Source organism: Zeugodacus cucurbitae, chromosome 6 (genome assembly GCF_028554725.1).
Source record: "Zeugodacus cucurbitae isolate PBARC_wt_2022May chromosome 6, idZeuCucr1.2, whole genome shotgun sequence".
NCBI classification, from domain to species: Eukaryota; Metazoa; Arthropoda; class Insecta; order Diptera; family Tephritidae; genus Zeugodacus; species Zeugodacus cucurbitae.
The window spans coordinates 9916670-9939834 of NC_071671.1; the positions used below are offsets into that span (position 1 = coordinate 9916670).

At 37.5% G+C, this 23165-nt stretch overlaps 2 protein-coding genes across 5 annotated transcripts in view; one reads left to right on the forward strand and one right to left on the reverse strand.

The window, feature by feature from the left end:
• The window catches only part of LOC105210966 (uncharacterized), a 254870-nt gene extending 244083 nt beyond the window's left edge, over nt 1-10787 (forward strand). For all 3 annotated transcript variants that reach the window (XM_054232911.1, XM_054232910.1, XM_054232912.1), the window contains 4 exons: nt 4843-7027; nt 7119-7382; nt 7540-7650; nt 9914-10787. In XM_054232911.1, coding sequence (XP_054088886.1) covers nt 4843-7027; nt 7119-7382; nt 7540-7650; nt 9914-10210 — 2857 coding nt within the window. In that variant the 3' untranslated portion in view covers nt 10211-10787. The remainder of the gene's footprint in view (nt 1-4842; nt 7028-7118; nt 7383-7539; nt 7651-9913) is intronic.
• A 6154-nt stretch (nt 10788-16941) lies between these two features.
• Nucleotides 16942-22894, reverse strand: LOC105210965 (WD repeat-containing protein 19). Of its 2 annotated transcripts, none has more exons than XM_054232914.1 (13): nt 22585-22894; nt 22263-22524; nt 21428-22204; nt 21116-21359; nt 20688-21056; nt 20486-20635; nt 20289-20430; nt 19945-20229; nt 19603-19885; nt 18857-19028; nt 17698-18781; nt 17273-17642; nt 16942-17213 (listed from the first exon to the last, which is right to left on the reverse strand). In XM_054232914.1, the coding sequence occupies exons 2-13, from the start codon at nt 22433-22435 to the stop codon at nt 17108-17110; spliced, it is 4155 nt and encodes a 1384-aa protein (XP_054088889.1). In that variant the 5' UTR covers nt 22436-22524; nt 22585-22894; the 3' UTR covers nt 16942-17107. The 2 variants fall into 2 exon arrangements, with proteins under 2 accessions (XP_054088889.1, XP_011180486.2); XM_011182184.3 differs by having other exon boundaries at nt 22263-22527.
• Between the last annotated feature and the right edge of the window lie 271 nt (nt 22895-23165).

Genomic DNA, 23165 nt, shown 5'->3' on the forward strand with positions numbered 1-23165 from the left:
AACCAGGTCCCTCCAACGGAGTGGAGGCCTTCCCCTTCCTCGGCTTCCACCGGCGGGTACTGTATCGAACACTTTCAGGGCTGGAGTGTTTTCGACCATTCGGACAACATGAACTAGCCAGCGTCGTTGTATAACTCGTACAGCTCATCGTTCCATCGTCTGCGGTATTCGCCGTTGCCAATGTTCTGAGGACCATAAATCTTGCCCAAAAATTCTAGTACGAGAGCTGCTATATATATTTCTGGCCTAATAATGAAAATAGGAATATTTATCAACGAAAATGGTTTTATTGTTTTTCAAAATATTCTCCATCAAGATTTATACACTTTTGCATGCGCTGAAACCAATTTTCGAAGCACTTTTTTTGAGCCTTTTTTTGAGCGATTGTCAAATTGTGCGGGATCCAACGAGAACAAACCTTTTTTACGGCCAGGTGTTCATGCAATATCGAATGTATGCTGGTGGGAGAAATGCATAGGCATGCCTCTAACTGAAGGTATGTTACATGACGGTCTTGCATTATCAGTTCACGTACGGCATCGATATTTTCTGGCATAACGGCTGTTTTTGAACGACCTTCACGGAATTCGGCTTTGAGCGAGCGTCGGCCACGATTGAATTCGTTGTACCAGTTTTTCACAATGCTATAGGATGGTGCTTCATAGCCATACAAAGATTTTAGTACATCGATGCACTCTTGTCGCGATAATCCTCGTCGAAAGTTGTGAAAAATGATCGCACGAAAATGTTCACGAGTTAATTCCATTTTTTGGCCGAGATGATTTTTTAATTACCTGTAAATAAAACAATTCACGATTAAATGACAAAACGTTCTGAGTGATGTTATGCTAAAAAATGTGAAACTTTCCAATGGAAATATCAGATTGCACCTGGCAACACTTAGTGTAGCCTTGGTCAGAAATATATATAGCAACCCTCGTATAATTGGCAACATTAAAAAAATAAATCAATTTCTATACAGTTGCTTCTCGTTCGCTGTTTAAAGTCTAGAAGAGGAAGATCCTTTTTTCATCGACTCTTTCATTTTAGTCTCCATATATCGCTAACTCTCTCTAACAACAACTGCAAAGCACAATATTGTATGCATTAACGTTTAACATTCATGCAGTGTTGCCGTATTGATTTTATTTCTCTTGCATATTGTGCAATTATTATTGAGCGTTGTCCTTTTCATGTTTAATTAAGGAAGCGAACGCAAAATTATTTACACACAGATATTGCTTTCACTTCGCATAAACGTGAATACGCACACTCACACACTCGAATGTTTGTATGTATGCAGCTAGTATAGTAATTGGTGGCACAGAAAGACTCATCGTAGAAGCGTGCTTGCGCACTTGTACTCATTACATTTGCATTTTAATTGTATGAGTGCTTCCGACACATGGCATTCATTTGCTTTTGTTTGTTTTTGCATTTGCAGCCATTTGCCTTATTTGTGTTAAATTATATTGTGTGAAATGCATATATTTAATGTATTTACAGGAATGCAATTCAATTACTATTGTAGTTTACACTGAGTGGCCTCAAACATAATAAACATTATTGGCAAATGTCGCTCGGTGATTTTTGCTTTAATTTTAATGGATTCAGAATCAAAGGAAGTTTGTTTAAAATAGAAATTATTATCATCCGATTTCATAAACTCAGAAAAAAGTCGATCTTGCCGTATAGTGTAATTGAAAGTTATTCTTAAAAGTATAGTTTGAAATAAAAATAAGTAAGAAAAGGCTAAGTTTGGTTGCAACCGAACATTTTATACTCTCGCAATTTATTGATATATTTTTATTAAGATAACACACAATTAGACCCAATTTGAAAATCCTATGATTAGGTATATGAGAGCTAGGGGAAGTTATGACCCGACTTTAACCATTTCTGGTACAGAGACACACTATTAGAAGAAAAATATTTCCTCTGAATTAAATTAAAATACCTGAGAGATTTACCGAAATTTTCGGTGAAGAATTACCATGGCGCACTGAATTATTCATATTCGATATTCGGGGCTTCGAAAAGTTATAGTCCGATTTCCTTTTATAACTTTATTTATGGATTATTTATGACACTTTATGTGTTTTCGGTTTTCGCCATTTTGCGGGCGTGGCAGTGGTTCGATTTTTCGAAAGCAAACCTCTCACGGTCCCAAGGAACATGTGTTCCAAGTTTCATTAAGATATCTCAATTTTTACTCAAGTTATCCGTTGCACGGACGGACGGACAGACAGACATTCGGATTTTGACTCGTCTCGGCACCCTGATCATTTTGATATGTATAACCCTACATCTAACTCGTTTAGTTTTATGACTTTACTGACAACCGTTATGTGAACAAAACTATAATACTGTCTTAGCAACTTTTGTTGCGAGAGTATAAAAATAGTGAAAATTAAATACAAAAGAATAATTCATTAATTCCCAGAAATCAGGTCCTTTACGGACTATTTTCTTAACCAAAATTAAAATTACACGCAAGTACTTTTCTTACTTCCTTCTTCGTTGCTCTATATCGAGCCATTGCCACAGAATCAAATATTCTTTACGGAAAAATTCATTTATGGAAACATAAATAAATAATTTTAGTAATTTTCTGTGAAATATGGAAAATGTGTTTAATAAAACACTAACAACAAAAAGAATATTTAATTTAATTCCAAAAGAATCGCTGAATATTTGGCTGTTTTGCTGCTGGCACTCGCAAGAATGAAGAATGAAGTGTTCGAAATGCAATGCACACGTAATTCACCCACACAGCACATGGCTTTAATTGCTATAATAATATTTTATATCTTTATAAATACTAGATACTCTATACAGTTATTATATATGCGTTTTACTTTCTCGGCTATTTGCGTTAATTTGTTTGCGAATTATAAATGCATAAATAGCAATTTAACGCGCGAATTATGTCGCAGATGTCTTAATTCACGTATTCATTCGTCCATTCATTCATTTATTGACTAGCGATGTCGCAGTTCAACGGACGCATTCATCGATGCGCTGGCTTTGGCACTTTCACACGCAGCGGGAGAGAGCGCGCGCGGCGACTGAGCTGTGTAATAGCTGCTGGAACAGCTGGCAACCTTGCACACATTTAATTTAAAAGGCATTTGAAGTGGATATCGGTTGGCTGTTATGTTGGGTATATTTGGTGCTTTTGTGGGTTTGTGGATTGTATAGTGTTCCAAACTCAATATTTATACTATTGGAGTTGACAGAAAATGTATTTATTTTGAAGAACTTTGAAGGCATTGGTGTGAAAGAAGCTCTGCATATGAAGCAATAAAAATAATTCATTGGGGTCTACATTCTCTATTGAAACAACTTCCGGCACCTGCCCAGGATTAATCGCTTGGTAACACGTGACTAATGTCACTACGCTTTGCTTTGTCTGGACTAATATTTATGTTCTCATTTTCTATGAGGTTCCTTTTAGAAATTTTACCTATTTTTTACTCGAACAGAAAGTTTAAATTAATTTTGCATTTTATTATCCCAAAGTGTTCGTTTTACGCCCATTTGCACTTGAGGAATGTACATTAATCCATACATAATTGTAGTATTTAAGAGATAGTCCGAATCTGTTCTGAAAACCCCGGGATGTAGGCAATACTTTTTATTTCCCGAATTGAATTAAACCAGCTTTAAACTAATCCATCTCCGATTGAATTCAAATAGCTTTCGTTTGGTTTAAAAGGCACAAATTGTTGCTGTAAAGAATGAATTGTTGAAAAATTCATACTAAAATTAACTCTACAGAGAGTAAGCCGAATTTTTTTTTAGAAAGCGCCAAAATGTAGGCAACAATTTGGATACAATTTTGATATACGAGATGTGCTTAATTTTTGGGTCTTAAATTTTCAACGAAAGTTAATAGTAAAACAAAACTCGAGTGGTTAAGAAAGTAGATTTTTTTTTCTTGAAAGTATTTGATTATTTAATGGTGTTTTTAGACAAGTGACGAGATATTATTGTATAAGAAGTATATTCTCGATAATCAACAAGAAAGTCATACTAAAAAAATACTTGAGAACTTACTCACGAACTTTCGCTAATTCGCTTAATTTCTATTAATTGCAACAAAAGAAAAATTAACTTTCTAAACTTTCTAAACCCCCTCAAATCACTACAGATATACAACCGTGTTTTAAAAACAAGAGAACTTTTTAAATTACAATTAAAAAATAAAAAAAATAATAAAAATGCCGTAAAATATGCGCGCTAAAAGTGTTTTAAAGTGAAAAAGAAAACAGCACTCGCTGTAGATTTCGTCATTATACGCTTTTCTCTGGAAAAGCAAATAACTTCGGTAAACGAAAACTCTGCACCGCTATTAGACCGCAGCACGGATGAAAATGAATTTCCTCTCGCCCGATGACATTTTCAGCGGTGTACGTCGCAAGAGCCTCTGTAACGGTTCATTGCTGCAACTATCCAGCAATAAAAATAACAGTCATCACAACGGCGACAACAACAGTCTCAATGTGACGCCGAGCAAGGGACAAAGCAAGAAGGAGCGCCGACGTGGCAGCTTCAATGAGGCCACCAACAATGGCGGCAGCAACACCAGTGGCACAGGCGGCGGACGACGTGCGTCGTTGGTGTCGAGGTAGAGCAAATGAACAACGTGAAAAACCATTTTAAATTTTATTCTTATACATAAGACAATCTAAAATTATTTTAAGTAATCCCAAAATATAATTACACGATTACATAGCTCTGCTACTTTTGAAGCCTTCCCAAAGAACTTGTAAATTTTACTCCCACAACTTACTTTAACTTTCACTAATTCAACTCTACCGTTTTTTTTCTCCCCTGCAGGTGGTTCAAACACATTTCCGACGCCGCTGAACAGTACAAACCACGTTCGAAGAACGCCAACCATGAGCCAGTCGATGACCCAGCGATCGTCACCCTACCGCATTCCAATACAAAGGAGTCACTTGAACTCACACCGGAGCGACCGCCGCCCGCCTCGGCTATCGCCACCGTCACGACCACACCGTTGGCGCCAATGATGCCTGTCGCTACAGCGACTTCGGTGAATGTCAACAACAACAATAATAATAATAACGATCATCACAATGTACAGTTACGCAATGGACGTCGTGAGAGTACATCAACCGCAGGCAGTGCCGACCACAAAATGCGTCTCAGTCACAATGAGCTGTCACCTTCGATTGGCTCATCGTCGGCCGCCATATCGTCCGCCTCCACAGCATCACTATCGTCATCATCGGCTGCCGTTAACCGCACCATGTCGACGCGCAGTTGTGGTGAGCCGAACAACAATAACGGTGGTTATGAGAATGCAAGCGTAACCCTACGTCACACACAGTCCGCACGTCAAGCCAACGGTCATAATGCGGGCGCCGGCGCTGATGAGTTCGGCTCAAATGCCAGTGGTGTTGGCAGCGGATCGAAGCGTGACAGTGCCAGCATTGTCTACTCAAACAATTCGAACAATACGCGCACGCTAATGCAGTCGTCGCCGCCATTGGTCGAACCCACCGCCATACAGATCAGCATTAGTCCGGCGCATACCGCCGAACCGGTACTCACCCCAGCCGAGCGGTTGCGTCGTTTGGACGCATCCATACGCGACGGCCTGTTGGAGAAGCAGAAGATAATTTGTGATATGTTCCGGCTGCCGGTGGAGCACTTCCATGAGATCGTCGACATTGCGGCGATGCCCGAAGCGCCTAAAGACAGCGCCGACATTGCATTGGCTGCGTACGCACAGGTGCAATCGCTAACTGAGGTACTCAATGAGTACATGCATGTGACGCCCGAACAGGAGATATCCGCTGTGTCAACAGCTGTTTGCGATCAATGTCATGAGAAGCAACAGCAGCATCACCATCACCACAGCCAACGACCGTTGACGCCGTTGACGGCCGCTTCGTCGAACTCATCTTCAACGTCAACCATGAATTCAACCGGCTCTTCGACCACAACACAAATAGCAGCAAACGGTAGCGTATCAGCTGCGGATGTACCGCCACCACTACCGCCGCCTAACAAGCAGATTGCACAACAGCAGACACCCACCGCCAAAACGGCGACCAGCGTTCGCGCCGTACTGCAAAATGCGTTGGTCGACGAGGATATACATGAAGATGACGATGGCTATTGTGAGATCGACGAACTGCGACTGCCGTCGCTACCACCGACACTCGCTTCGAAAACCCCAAAAGCTTCAACCCCACCACCGCCTTTGCCACCACCGGCTGGCAGTTTTAAAGCACCACCACTACCGCCACCGCCGGCCGCAATTCTTCAACAACAGCAGCAACAACAACAACAACAACAGGAGGAGGAAAAGAGTGCACTCCCGGCAACGACTACAAATACGACAGCTCCAGAGGAGATCGCCACTTCTGCTGTGGCCCAAGCGAGCATGGCAGAGTTGGTGAAACGTCAGAGTACCATTAGCGCTGATAGCATTCCGGAAGAATCTGCCGATGAGGTAACCCAGGCGCTTAATGAAGATCACGTTAGCGAGCCGGTGACTGCCGAGCAGCTGGATGTTAAGCATAATGAAGAAACTGTAAACACGAATGATAACGAATCAGCGCAACCACAAATTGAGGAGAAGGTTGCAGCGGAGACGGAGACGGAGACGGAACAGGATAAAGTTAAATTAGAGCTGAATGAAGAGAAGGCTAGCGAAGGTGATAACAAGGAGACGAGTGAAAGCAAAATAGTTGAGAATGTAGCCGAGACAACAACAGCAACAACAAGCGCCAGCGATGCAACAACAGACACAACTGCAGTCAATACAGTGAGCACCGCACAGCCGCAAAAAGAGCAGAGCGTATCGGAAAAATCGGAAGAAACGGTTGACAAGACAACAGCAGAGGATCCAAACACAATATGTGGTGAACAAGAAATAGCTACAACACTAACAACAACAACTGCACCAGAAACAGCAGAAACAACAAGCACCAACGATACCAATAACCCCGATGAGCACATGGAAGTCAATGACGCCTACGAAACACTGGTATGATTAAGCGATTTTCCTACAAAAATCAAAGCTCTCACTATCTTGTATATCAATCTTTAAAACATTTGTTTTTCTACTTTCTTCACAGTCAACATTGAACAGCAAGCTCAACAGCGTTTTGGCCATGGTCGACAACTCCACGCAAACCACACCAATGGCAATGAGTTTAGCCACCACCCTCACCAATCTCACCACAAATGCCGCAATCACAAACACGAGCGCCAATTCCCCCACTGTGGTACACTGTGGACCGAATCGCATACAGCACGCCAACTCGCTGGAGCCAAGCGTGCCATGTCATGCGCTGAATGCGATTGTCAGCTCGTTGAATTCGCAAATTTCACTACTTTTGGTAAGTGTACACGTGTGCATGTGTGTGTGTGTGGCTAATGAGCACGCGTATATAACGATGCTTTGACAGGCAGTTAAACGCAAATTGCCACATTTTCTAAATGACAATTCGATTTGTACCGCAACTCATTTCCTCTCCTCTCCTCTCTTCCGTTTAGCCAAAGATCAATGAACGCGACATGGAACGTGAACGCCTACGCAAGGAGAATCAGCATTTGCGTGAATTATTAAATGCGATGCATGAACGTCAGCGAGTTGAAGCAAAATTGGTGAGCATGATTTGACAGTTGTTTTTGTTGTTATTGTTGTTTATCTTTTATTTTTTAAGTTCTGTTTTTTTAACGCAATTTTATTTTGAGAGCTGTGGTGGGGTATATGTACATATATACTAAACCGATTTTTTCTTATATTTTTTTACTTTAAAGTCTTAAAATACTCATAATCACTTTTTATACTCTCGCAACAAAGTCGCTAAGAGAGTATTATAGTTTTGTTCACATAACGGTTGTTTGTAAGTCATAAAACTAAACGATTGTTATATTTATCAAATTTGATCAGGATGTCTGTCCGTCCGTCCGTGCAACGGATAACTTGAGTAAAAAATATGATATCTTTACGAAACTTGGTACAAATGTTCCTTGGGACTGTGGAAGGGTTGCCATTGAAAATAGCCCCCAACTAAGTTTTTTATATATTTCTTGCAAATCAATAAAGCTATATAAAAACCAAACAGCAGTCACTTCCCTTATGTACCCCATTATACACCATAAAAATAGTTGAAATCGGATTATAATCACGCCCACTTCCCATACAAAGGTTATGTTGAAAATTACTTATGTCAGAAAAACTAAATTTTACAGTAAAAATAGCAAAAATAAGCTGCACTCAGATTTTTATAAAAAATGCAAAATGGGCGAGGCGTCACCCACTTATGGATCAAAAATCATATCTCAGAAACTACTCAACCGATTTGATTGAAATTATGTACATGCTATTTTCTTGACACCCTGATGACACGTAGGGAAAATATGTGAAATCGGTTCACAACCACGCCTACTTCCCATATAACTCCATTTTGGATTCCATCTGTTTCCTTCACTTTGTAATGTATACATCAGGAACCGATGAAGATAGCGGAGTAAAACTTAACACAAATACTGTATATGATCTGTGGCATCACTTGTGAAAAAATTGTCGAAATCGGGCAATAACTTTTCAATGCCCCGAATATCGAATATGAAGAACTCAGTGCTTTAGGGTAATTTTTCAACGAAAATATCGGTAAATCTCTCAGATATCTTAATTTAATTTAGAGGAAATTTGTTTCTTCTAACAATATGTCTCCGAGCCAAAAATTGGTGAAATCGGGTCATAATGCCGACCTAATTATGGGTTTTTCAAAAGTATGATGGCCTTCTTCTTCTTAACTGGCGTAGAAACCGCTTACGCGGTTATAGCCGAGTCCACAACAGTGCGCCACGCATCTCTCTTTTTGGCGGTTTGGCGCCAATTGGTAATACCAAGTGAAGACAGGTCCTTCTCCACCTGGTCCTTCCACCGGAGTGGAGGTCTCCCTCTTCCTCGGCTTCCACCAGCGGGTACTGCATCGAAAACTTTCAGAGCTGGGGCACTTTCATCCATTCGAACAACATGACCCAGCCAGCGTAGCCGCTGTCTTTTTATTCGCTGGACTATGTCTATGTCGTCGAACAACACATACAGCTCATCATTCCATCTTCTGCGGTATTCGCCGTTGCCAATGTTTAAGGGACCGTAAATCTTCCGCAAAACCTTTCTCTCGAAAACTCCTAGTGCCGTCTCATCGGATGTTGACACCGTCCACGCTTCTGCACCATAAAGTAGGACGGGAATGATGAGGGACTTGTAGAGTTTAGTTTTTATTCGTCGAGAGAGGACTTTACTTTTCAATTGCCTACTCAGTCCATAGTAGCACCTGTTGGCAAGAGTGATTCTGCGTTGGATTTCAAGGCTGACATTATTATGATGGCCTTAATAACTTATAAATCGGTTAAATATGTGAAATATATTAGCCAAATTAGGTAAGCGTATAGTCTTGGATATAGTGTACCTTGGTGGTGAAAATGAGTGAAATCGGTTCAAGAATTACGTTAGGTTTCATTTACTATATATGATTTTCTATAGAACTTTATGCCGAATATATGTGTCATACTGTGTGTTATTCTTATAAAAAAAATTGCGATAAATTATTGCGAGAGTATAAAATGTTCGATTGCACCCGAACTTATCCCTTCCTGGCTTGTTTTTTATTTTTTATTTTTTTGAAAATTTAAAGTAAAAAAATAATAAGGAAAAAATCACCCATAAAATATTTATAATTTTTTTTTTAATTTTATGATTTTCACTTATTTTTTTATAATATAATTTACTTTATTTTTTTCACAGTCCATTATACAATATTTATAAACTATTTGCTCAGATTTTGTTAAAAGTTTCTAAATTACATTGCATTTTCTAACCTCACTTTTCACCAACTTGTTTTCATCTATGCAGGAAACTCCAACTGATGCGACGGCAGTTATCAGCAGCGGCGATGCAGCAACAGCCGATGAAACGGATGGCGTCAATAACAGCAACTCCTCAACCCCACAAATGCAGTCCAACCCCCCAGCAGATGCAGCGGCGACGACCAACGCCTCAACAGGTGTCAGCAGTGCAGCAGCACACGAAGGCGTTAGCGGTGAGCCACCGAAAATAGCAGTTAACAACATAGCAACACCAGCAACAACAGTTACAGCAGACACAACCACAAAGGCAACAACTGCAACAAGCGCTGAGTGTGACAATTGAAGGATGGAAAGCGGCGCAAAGTGAACGCAAAAGCAAATGCAAAAGCAAAAGCAATTAGAGTATTGACTAAATAAGTATAAAGAAAATTTTGTAGATATACATACATACATTATATATATAAAAAATATACATATACCAATGGATGTATGCATGTGTAATAGTTGTTGCACGATTTCAATTACTCGATGTTATTTCATATATGCATATATAGTAAGCTGATTTTGTTAATCATATAATATTGTATTCGTGTCGTGGCCTTCAATGCCCATTCGTAAGCACATGCGTGCGCATTCGTATATATGTACCTACTTGGTTGAATAGGACATGACAATGCATTTTGTAAAAGTAAATTATACAACAACAACAGCAACAATAACAATAATGATAACAATTATATCTATATATATACACACACACTATATTAATAAAGAAAAAAAAAATAAATATTCTATGTACGCAAGAAGTAAACTCTGCTTTACTAGCAAAAGCAAGCAAGCAAGCAGGCATTATGTATGTGAACACGCGTATAAATTGTTTATTAAGTAAAGTGGCACAAAATTATTATACAAAATACAAATGTGTTTCATATATATATGTACATAAATACACAGGCTTGCAGTCGTCATTGCAATGTGAGCTTAATAACGGTATTGTACCAACAACAACAACAACTCTGAAGACTACTTCAGTTTAAACGGAAAAGTATTTCTTTCTCGACGGTGTGTTTATGTAATTGGCCAACAACCGCCGCCCATGACAACAACAACTTTTTACAATACATTTATGTATATAAATATAATACATACATACATCATATAATAGTACATCTAGTGCATATTAAAGGAAATTATGAAATGACGCGAATTTACGTGCTTTGTTTACTTTTGTAATTGAAGCCGCCACATTTAGCCGACAATTGAATTGTCGCCGTAGCATTTTACTATACAATTTTGATATTGGTGTTTTTTTTTTTTTTGAAAGGCTGACCAAACGCATGTGCGGCAGCTCACAGCCGATGATGCCGGTATGAAATCTTGGCGCGATCAACGGACCACCCCACCACCGGGACAGAGCAGCATTTCTACGTGGCAGTATTTTTGAATTTATACACACACAACACACAAGCTTTTTACAAAAATCATATAACGTTGTGACAGCAAGGCGTTATATACACATACATACAAACATGTACTTTTACACAATTATAGCAAATGTGAGTTGCAATAAAATTCACAAACAACAAAAACAAAAAAAAGCGCAAAATTAAATGAAATACTAAACTGCTGTAAGTTTTCGTCGATGAAACATACAAAAATACCTGCATATGTATGTATATGTTTAGTAGGCTAAGTGCTAATGATGGTCACGCTTATCCAAGTGAATTTTTGTAGCTAAAATGAATTGTAAATTAATATATGATAGAAGAGAGCTTAGCATGAAGTGATATGTTTATTTGAGTGAAATACAAGCTAAAAAACAAACACAACAACAATGTGGTACTTCTTTGATATGGGTATACATATATAGCACAAAAGTAGCGGGTGTTTTCGAAAGATTGAAGCGCTCTTGAACGCTTGTACAATATTTGAAATGTACTAGAAAGCTGAAAAAAATGTCGAATTTCGTAGAAAAAAGTACTGGATTGGCGCTGTTGGAAATTTTATAGCGTCCTTATAAAGCCAGTAAAGTCGTTGAAATGGTGTTTACGTAGTAAACATGCGGTTAGGTAAATTTTTGTAATTTTGAATTCGGTGGACTTTTGCACTACTAGACTGCGCACTTAAACAATTTTTGTGTGTGTTTTTTTGTAAACTACTTTGGGTAGTTGGAAATATATAAATGTAAATTTAAAATGCAGCTTTTTTATAGCGTAGCTGTTAAATGCGATTTTATATTTTTTATTTTTTGATTTGTTGAGCGCGTAATATCCAAACGATTTGAAAGCGATTGTTAAGTGAGCACATGGCGCAAATTTGAGTGTGTGTTTTTTCAAATTGAAATAATTCAAAAATATAAATATAATATAATAATAAAAATAATAATTTAATAAAGACTTTAAGTAGCTGAATTAAAGAAAAAATAAAATTAAATTAAAATTATTTTATAAAAACGATTAATAAAATTAAATATATAAATAAAAATATGATAAATATTATAATAAGCACTGCGAAATTCGGATCATAAAAAAATTAAATAAATTTACAATAACAAAGTAAGTTAAAAAACAAATAGCTGTGTAGAAAACTGCTCTTAAAACATTAAAAATAAAATTGAGCAAATTAAAAAAAAAACCAAATAAATAAAAAAACACAAATAAATAAAAAAAACACAAATAAATATGCACGTTTATACAAAAGAATGACAAAAAAGTATGACAACCATTTTAATAATTAAATTAAATTAAATTTAAAATTTTATTGTAATTTAACTAAATATATAATTTTCTTCAATTTCAGTAAGCAATTATTATTTAACAATAAATTGGTACTAAAATATAAAAATAAATTATAAATAAGGCAATTATATTTTTTTTTGTCCAAAGAAAGAAATAATTAATAAACAATTAAATAGAGAATGTTTTTTCAATCAAGTGTGTTGTGTAATCCAAGACTTTGCTGCATGTCAAAATGACGAACCAATTTTGTTTTTTTTTTTTTGATTTTCCATGGTGTCACGGAATCTGATTGGATTTTCATCTTTTTGAAAATAAACAAAACCAATTTTCGAATCATTATTACACTATTTTTTCATCGGGCAAAATTAACAAAGACAATTTTTGGAATTTTTATCAAACAATTATTATATTACAAAATATTTTTTAAACCCGTAAAATATGAAGTTAAAATGAGAAGTTATTTCAGCTTTTATTTTATTAGAAAATGAAATTAGCGGAAATGAAAAAAAAATAAAATAAAATTTTAACGAATCACAATAATTCGATTTTTATGTAAAAAGTTAGATAAATCAACGATCTATACTGAATTATCTATTTTGTGAACTTCTTAGAATATTTTGATTTTTTTTCATTAAATTCAATAATTACACGTCATTTAGCGTTCGTATATTCTCTTTTAATAATAATTAAAGGTTTGTGCATGGCGCTTTAACGGTAAATCAAAATAAATTTGAACACAAACTTCAAATCTGTCAGAACTGCGGCTCTTCGTTTGTTTCTGATGCCACAATAACAATGAATTTCTTTAAATTGGTAATTAAACTAATCACAAAAACCATCAAAAATGTTAACTTAAATTAATTTAAATGCAAACATAACTTGTTAAATAAAAGACAGTTTAATAAAATAAAATTGTATAGTTTCTTCAAATAACACAGGCCAACACTCAATTTGCTTCTTTGAATCTAACAACTGATTCTAGTTAATTTGAGTGCGCTGAATTCAAATCTGTATCTAGTTTTCATGATATAACTTTTTTATACCCTCCACTTTAAAAGCAAATAATATTTCAAACCAAATTGCGTTACCAATTCCAAAATATAAAATTTTCAAAGTAAACACTAAAAATTAAATAATTTATAATTTGTTTTTAACAAATTATCAATATACATATTTGCTTAAAATTACGTCACATATTGCTTAACTTAAAATTTCATATTAACAATTTTTCTCTAAATTATTTCAAGAAACGTGTTATACAAAAATTATAAAATAAAAAAAAAACAAAAAAATAAAATATAGAACAAAATAATAATTCAAATAAAATTTTTGATAATTAAAATTTCATGAAATTAATTATAACGAAATAAAAATATAATTGAAATGACATTTTTGATAATGCAAACACTTAAAGAAATATTAAATTTTTGATAATGAAAATTTCATGAAATTAATTATAACAAAATTATAAAAAAATAAAATAAAATATAAAACAAAAATATAATTGAAATGACATTTTTGATAATGCATACACTTAAAGAAATATTAAATTTTTGATAATAAAAATTTCATGAAATTAATTATAACAAAATTATAAAAAAATAAAATAAAATATAAAATAAAAATATAATTGAAATGACATTTTTAATAATGCATACGCTTAAAGAAATATTAAAATATAAGTATGATATGCTGCTTCCATATTTCAAAATGGTTTCACATAAAACACACACACACACTTTACGCGCAGCCAACAACAACAACTCACTTAACAATAAACTTCAATTAAATTATTGCGCTCACGTAAAGTACTAAACAACATAAAGGTATTAGAAGCGAACGCTTTAACAAATAAACGGGCGGGATGGTTAGAAAAATTAAAAAAAGTAAAATTAAAATTAAAAAAAAAAAATAAAATTAAAATTAAAAAAAAATTAAAATTGAAATTAAATAAAAATAAACAATTAAAAATTAAAATAAAAATAAAAAATTAAAATACAAATATAAAAAATAAAAATAAATTCAATTAAAACGCCGCAAGCATTATTGGGAAATTATTGAAAGCTAATGCTAATAAGTTTGGAGGCCTTTTTACAATCCCATTTTAATTACACAAATTTTTTATGCAAGCAAAAAGTGAAATTCCCGACAAAATTTACTAAAATAGCAAGACATTTAAAAACCAGTTTATTTCAATGTAAATACATACTTACAATTCGCGATTTGGCAAACTTTTGTGAAACAAATAAAAAAAAAATAAAAATACGAATTTTCTTTATTCTTTTTTCTTTTGTGACCATTTTCTATTAATGATTATGCAGATGGATATGTTTGTGACAAATTATATATAATAAAAAATTAAAAAAAAAACACATAGTATACACCCCTTATTATTTTTATTATTAGTAATACAATTATTATGTTATTATTATTATAAATATTATCATTATTGAAGAACGCAAGGAAAATGCAGTTATATATACAAACGTATATAAGCGTTTAAGCAAGAGAGTATAACATAAAAAAAATCAAAGAAAAAAAATTAAAAAAAATTAAAAAAAAATTAAATAAAATTAGAGAAAAGGCAAAAAGATATGTTTAATGTATGTACCAATTTAGTCGATAAAAGCAACACACACACACACACACACATACACAAACGTAAATTACAAATACAATTCAAAACATTTATATATACATGCATATATATATTATATATTTGTAATTAATAAATAATAAAACTAAACATGAAAATAAAGTGGAAAAACAATTAAACAAATAATAATCAAACAAAAAATATAACGGTCTTTTGCATTTAATTCAAAGGGAATTGGTACATTTTGGGTATTAATTATATTTGTAAATCAGAAAATTTCAAAATCTGAAGAATCGAAATTCAAATCAAATTTGATTGGGACTCGACTAAGAAGCATTTTAGTTCAAGTTTTATTACGACTAAAATAATAAAATTTCAACTTTTGCTATGAGTTTACCTCTTTGATGCAACCTGTAACCTTTGTGTAACTTCTTTAAGGATATGGAAATTATGATTACTGAACTGCAGATGTGAAAGTAGAGACCCAAGTGGTAACCTGTTCATATTGAGATGCTGTAGGGAACACTTCTTTGACCTGCTGAAAGACTTGGTAGTGAAAGTACAACACCAGGAGAAGACGCACCCGATTATCCCATCGATGACGATGGAACAGCTGTACCATTGCCCGACCATGAAGAAATTCGAATAGCTTACCCGCTTGAAGAACAAAAAACGGCGGGGGCCGATAGAATGCCGGCCGAGCTATTCAAATACGGCGGCGAAGAGCTGATAATGTGCATACATCAGCTTCTTTGCAGAACTATGGTCGCACGAAAGCATGACCGACGATTGGAAACTCAGTGTGCTCTGCCCAATCCATGAAAAGGGAGAACCCACAATTTGTGTCAATTACCTCTTAAATATCGGGTATACGGTTCTATTGAGCGTATTTTGAGAAAGACTAATGCTCACCGTCAACAAACTGATTGGACCTTATCAGTGTGGCTTTAGACCTGGAAATCCACCATGGAACAGATATTCACCATGCGCCAAGTCTTGTAGAAGACCCGTGAAAAGAGCATCGACACACAACCTTTTCATCGATTTTAAAGCTGCTTTCGACAGCACGAATAGGAGCTGCCTTTATGCCGCGATGTCTGAATTTGGTACCCCGCAAAACTAATACGTCTGTGTAAGTTGACGTTGAGCAACACCAAAAGCTCCGTCATGATTGGGAAGGACCTCTCCGAGCCGTTCGATACGAAACGAGGTTTCAGACAAGGTGACTCACTATCATGCGACTTCTCTAACTTGATGTTGGAAAAAATAATACGAGCTGCAAAGCTAAATAGAGAAGATACAATCTTCTTCAAGAGTCAAATGTCAGCCTTGAAATCCAACGCAGAATCACTCTTGCCAACAGGTGCTACTATGAACTGAGTAGGCAATTTAAAAGTATGACCTCTCTCGAAGAACCAAAATCAAACTCTACAAGTCGCTTATCATTCTCGTCCTGCTTTATGATACAGAAGCATGGATGATGTCAACATCCGATGAGACGACACTAGGAGGAGGAAGAGGAAGACCTCCACTACGTTGGAAAGATCAGGTGGAGAGTAACCTGGTTTCACTTGCGATTTCCAACTGCCGCCGAATTGCGAGGAAAAGAGAATAATGGCACGCTAATATCGGATAACGGTTTCTACGCTAATTACATACTAACAGACTTGACGTCGGCCAAGAACTACTGCCACAGCAGGATTCAAACCCGATCTTACAACGTTCAAATATAAAATTCTGAATCCTTGCAGGTGAGCGATTTTATTAAATCTGTATGTACAAAATCTCTTTGTATCTCTACATAAATAGATATAACGGTGCAAATAAACGTGCATGCTTATTACTATATACAATGACTAATCCAATTTAACTTTAAAATAAGACACAATACAACCAACAGGTGTCACTAGGACGAGGCCAATATATACGGACGTATGTCCTCGACATCGAGCAACTGCTCGGGCGCAACGTGTTCTCCGCACATCGGGCATGCGTTCAGCTCAGAAAGTATTCTAAATAAATATTAGAATAATAAGTATAGCTTTCAACTGGTTTACAAAGTGTTACGTACTTCTCCATTTCGGCGCGAAAACAAAGGAAATCGCATTCCGGACACGAAGTCATTTGCTGTTTGATAATATGTTGACCCGTTGCTATGCAAATGGGCAGCGTCGTCTTGCAGCTGTGGCAAGTAACCTCCATATTCGGCAAGTTGGCACCACAAATCGGGCATTCCATTGTCTCGGCCTCGATGTCATCGCTCAGCATTTTGATGCCCTTCGGTGCTTTGCGTACGATGGACTCGATTTTCTTTGCATAACGCGCATCCAACTGGTGCCGATAATCGGGACGCATCAACATCGAAGCGTACAGGAAGGCGGACTTCTTTAGGCCAGCGCGATGACATTCGATAACGGTCGAGGTGAGAATGGGCACAATATCTGTAAGAACTTAATTAATACCAACAACACATATTGATTTAAGCGCTACACTTACGTTCCGGAAACTGTGAGATGTTAGCGGCGACCTGCACCAACAACTTGGCGGCCAGCAGATGGTTGCCGAGCTTCACATGTATGCGCACTAAAGTGTAGCGATGCAGCAGTATGAGGTTGTGGCGCATGTCAGCCGATACCGCCAAATTGTTGCGACGCAGCTCCTGGTACATGGAGAAGAGCATATCGCGCGCCGTCTTATAATTACCGGCAATTTGCTCTTGACTCGCCACAATGACCGCGGTCTTGGCAGCGTCCTTGTAATGCTTGCGCGCCATATACAAGCGGAAGAGATAGCGCGGATCTTTGGGCACGCCATCCACTTCGCCGAGCAGGAATTCAATCAACTGTGTGGCCAACTGTTCGTTATTCGATGTGGCCACGCAGTCGATGGCCAGTGACAGTGCCTGCGTCTCTTCGTTGCTGAAGGCGGACGCTTTAAGCAAGAAACGCAGCGCCTTGCTGAACTCGCGCGCCAAAAAATAATACTTGCCAGCCAACAGCGTATACTTCTCCGCCTCAAAGTAATGCGCAAGCGCAAGATAATCACTAGACTTGGCATTCTCGTAGCGTTGCAACAGTTCACCATGCTGTTTGAGCTTGTTGTGGCGCTGCGCCAGTGCGAACGCCTCCTCCAAACAACCGCAAATGACTAGAAACTGTAGCGCCTGCTCAATATCGCCGATTTTCTGATAAAATTTCGCCAACATCTTTGCCGCCTCCATGGAGCGTGACTCAAGCACAATTTCGGAGGCCGCATGCGGATCACACAAGTGATCCAGATAGATGCGCACGCATGCGTCCAAATCGCCAGCTATGCGATAGCTATTGATAGCCTCTTCAAATTGCCCGTCCGCCTCCTTAGCCTTGGCATAGGCGGCGTGCAGTTTCGTGCTCTGCACTTGTGGCAATATCTGGTTTGCTTTGTGCCACATTTTCAGATTGATATAATGGTTGCAGGCCTCATCGTAGTATTCGCCGCGCTCATACAGACCAGCAGCCTCGGTGTAGTGACCCACGGTGGCTAGCAGCTCGGCGCAATCAAATAGCAATTGTTTGTCATTCAGTTCAACGGCATATTGTATCTGTGGAACAATAAAGAAATTGTATGAAATGAAGTGTGCAGTTAGAATTGTGGTGGGTGTTTTGCAAATAATTACACCGCGTCGGAAGTCGCCAGCACGTATAGAAGTGCGCGATATGCCCATTTTACATTGGCGTACATGCTCCTCATATTCCGGCGACGCGTTCAGCAGCTCTTCGTCATTGTCATTAATCAAATCCTCTTTGTAGCCCTTTTCATAATGATACAATGCGTCGGCGTAGTTGCCACTAGAAAAAAACAACGGCTAAAATTAAGTAATGTTTGAGTTGGAGTGTATCAATGCTGGTTATATATAAATAAAAACTGCACAGTCCCTATATGGGCCTGGATGCAGTAGAACTCAGCTAGCGATGCAAGAGCACCTTCCTGAAATACGTCGACTATACCGACCGGATTTCGGATGCGAAAGACTTTCGACGCCTTTCACAGAGGAGCCATTAAAACCTTCATCGACTCCCTCCCCGTGAATGGCATGCTTGGAGATAAAACACCACCTATTGCAGAGACCGAGCTCGAGGTGCCCATCTCGCAACTTTGTTCTAGATTTTGTATTAGATTAAACCACTACCAATCCAGACCAGACCCCGACATACTCAATATGTGTCCATTATTCAAAGAGACCCGGCATGACTCTAATTATCTCTTTGCATGACTCCTAAACTACTCTCATCCCCTTTCCCTCTGGTCGGAACCTGTCGAAACAGCGCGTTTCCTGGGCCTACCGCTGACTTCGATGATAATTAATTTAGGCTTGCCAGTTCAAGCAGGTTTGGGTAACATTAACAACAACTACCGACTTACGTGAATTCCAATTGCTGAGCATATTCCCTAGCAATAAACGGCACCTCATCCGGTTCGAATTTATGCGCCAACAATAATGCCTGCTCCCACTGCAACAAATCACGGCAAATTTCGAGCGCTTCTTTGGTGTATGAGCCACGTAAAAAGTTATCTTTCGCCTCGTCATATTTCCCCAAAAGCAGACAACAGAAGCCGGTCAGCATTGTGACATCCTCAATGTAACGCATATTCTCTAAAGCGCTGACCATGGCAGCATCGCCGATATGACGATAAGCGCGCAGTGCTGAAATGTAAACGATAAGTGGGCAACACAGTTAAGACGAGTTACCGAGTACAACTTACCGATCTCCGGCTCCAAATCGGCTATCGCCTGCTCACCGAATTCCAACCAACCGGTACGCGCATTCATACGCTCGCAAGTCTTGTATGCCTCTACGTAGTTTTTGAGATTTAAAAGTGTTTTTAGGTTTACACTGGGACTTATGCTCGGTGTAACTAGGTGTGTGGATAGCGTTTGGGTGGCGTATTGACCACCGTCTATGTGTAGCACCATTTCACCGTCGCACAACATCAACGGCAATTGAACAGAATTCAATTTGCTTTCGCCAATCTTCAACGTATGTTTACCTAACGAAAGGTGGGGAAGTTGAGGAGGGATATATGATATATAATATGCTGTAGTTTACCTTTCACCGAGTAACGCACGAAGACGTGTGTAGTCACTAATTTAGTGTCGAACGTAATAAATATGTGTTGCTGTGCCACATCCCATAGGCAGCCCTCACATTTTTTAGGAAAATCTGTTATGATGATAGCTTCCTCTAAAGCCTAGAAATGTGAGATTATTAATTATTATAACCCTGTGTGTACAGCCAATAATTACCGGCAGAAATACATATCCTTGAGAATGTTCATCCACAAATATTAATTTTGTGCCCTCCGTATCGGAATATAGCTTTCGTATGCCCATATTGTGACAATATTTCGTGCATACATCCCATTTATCCAGTGAAAAATATATAAGATGGCCGAGCTATATGTAAAAAAGGATTAAAACATAACATAACCTGCTTATTTGTACTCACATCTGTAGCGAATATTAGGAATTCTTGCGTCAAACAGAAGCACGTTATCACTGCTTCGTTGAGCGCCGCCAACGCGGTTGGGAATGTTTGCGAGAGTTTATCCTTTACATTTGGATTATCCGTTGCAACTGCTTGCAAGCAGAGCCGTGGACCACATAGTGCCGCGCAGTAATCGGCGTTCAGTTTAAAATCCACAATTGGCGCAGGGAAATCACGCTCACTGAGTAATTGCGGCTGATCACCCAACGTCTTGCCCAGATCGTAAAACCAAACATGATTGTCGAGTCCTGTTGCAAGATGAAATGGACCGATTGCCAAGAAGCTTGGTTCGTCAACTAGACTCAGCCGATAAGGTATGGGTTTGGACGACTTAAAATATATTTTTCGTTTAAAAATTAAGGTAGCATATTTAAAAAAGAGACACATACCTTCTCCGGTGAGTAAACGTATATGGATACCTCCGATAAGCTGCTCAAAATGGCAATGCGCGGCGGTGATACGGCGTATAGCACCGAAAGCTTGGTCACATATATATAAACTGAGCCAGCCATAGAGGTAACAGCTAGTAACTGTCCATCACTGGACCAGTCTATCATTTGCACACCCGAATGGTCGGGTACGGTTATGATTTTTTCGGTTTCTTGCAAGTTGGTAATGGAATGGATTTTTATGCTAAAAGAAACATTAAAAAAAAAAACACTTAAATGCGTTCCTACAAAATTGACAACCAATTAACTCACGTATCGTCGCCGCATGAAGCTACTATATCCAATGTTGGACAGTATGCCAATCCAGTGAGTTCTTCTTTATGATTTTTTACCTGCCACAATTCTTGTCCGACATCGCGTGGATGCGTTGATATGGCCACAACGTGACCATTCGAGAAACCCAACAAAATATAACCATCACCAAACCATTTGTGCTGCAACAACGAACCATAACGGCTTTGAAATCCCAGCTCCGTAGGCGCATCAGGTTCGGGTAAATAGTACAGAAACAAAGTACGCTTGCCGATAATCATGCTAACGGTATTTTCACCACCACCACCACCTACACTAGCACTAGTAGCATCGCCCAGGCTACCATTACTGCCACTGACACGCTCTTCACTAGCCATTTGTGCGAAATACATATCAGTGGGTGCATCACGCAATTGCACCACACGCACCGTATCGCCAGCCTCATTACTCAAGGAGAAGCTTTTATCATCTGAGCCGAGCGCTAATAAATTTTGTGCCGACCAAGCGCCACACGTGATACGCTTATTGTGTTTACCCAAAATCGGTGTACGCTTGCCAGAACGATGATTATAAATAGCCAAATTGCCACGCGCTGTGCCCACAGCTAGCACTTGTTCTTGTTTGGACCATACAATGCAAGTTAGCGGATCACGTAGGCCCGATTCGATGGTCGTTTTCAATTGTGTGCTAGCATCCCATATAGTGATCACTGGTGTTGTGGCGTTAATAATACCCAACAAATCGCCGCAATTATCCCAAGCAAAACCAGAGCATAAACTGCAGTGGTGGAGAAATATTATTTATTATTTAATAAACAAAACGTTAGCATTATTACCCAGCCAATAATAAACGTTCAACTAATTGTCCTTGACGATTGAATATCGCCACTGAGCCATCCGAACCAGTGGTGGCCAATAGACCACCCAGCGTACCCTTTTGCCAAATAAAATAGACGTCGCCAGGTCCATGTGGGTCATCATATTTATACAGCAATTTGTCGAATGACATTACAAAGCGCTTTATCGCCGAATGTCCTTAAAATGGTATATAATGTTAGGCAAGCCGTGTTCCGAAAAGATTTACTCTCCTATTGAAGGCTTCTGAGAAATATTAAAGTGATATGTATATTACATTACATACATATATACATTACTTACATTTTACGTTTGCTCCTTTCGAGTGTAATTAAACATTTTTGTCAATTGCAGCACTTAAATTTTCTTATTAGATATATGTATGTATGTATGTATAGCATCTTCTAATTAAAAATTGTTTCTATTTATTTCATGCATATTACACGATGGAATAAAGCTGCACAATTATTGTATTTATTTATGTATTTTTATTACAACTTATACTTATTATATTTATTTTAATAATATTAGTTATATACTGAATTTAACTCCCCCATAGTTCGCAAATACACAGTGCTAAATAAATTTTTTTCGTTTGTTTTGTTCGCGCATTCTGTTGACGCTGAGGTTGCTAAGCAACAAGTTATTTTTTATAAGAAATGTTGAGAACAGAAACAAGAAAAAAATGTGAATTCATTAACCCTATAACGCCTTATCATTATTCATTTACAAACAATTTAATTATTAAAACTGAATTATTAGTAATAACATTATATGTTTTAAACAATTTTATTATTAATAACTAAATGATGAGGCCTAAATATGTATTACAAATTATAATTTTTATTTATTTTTTTTTACACAAAGCAATGATTAATATTTTT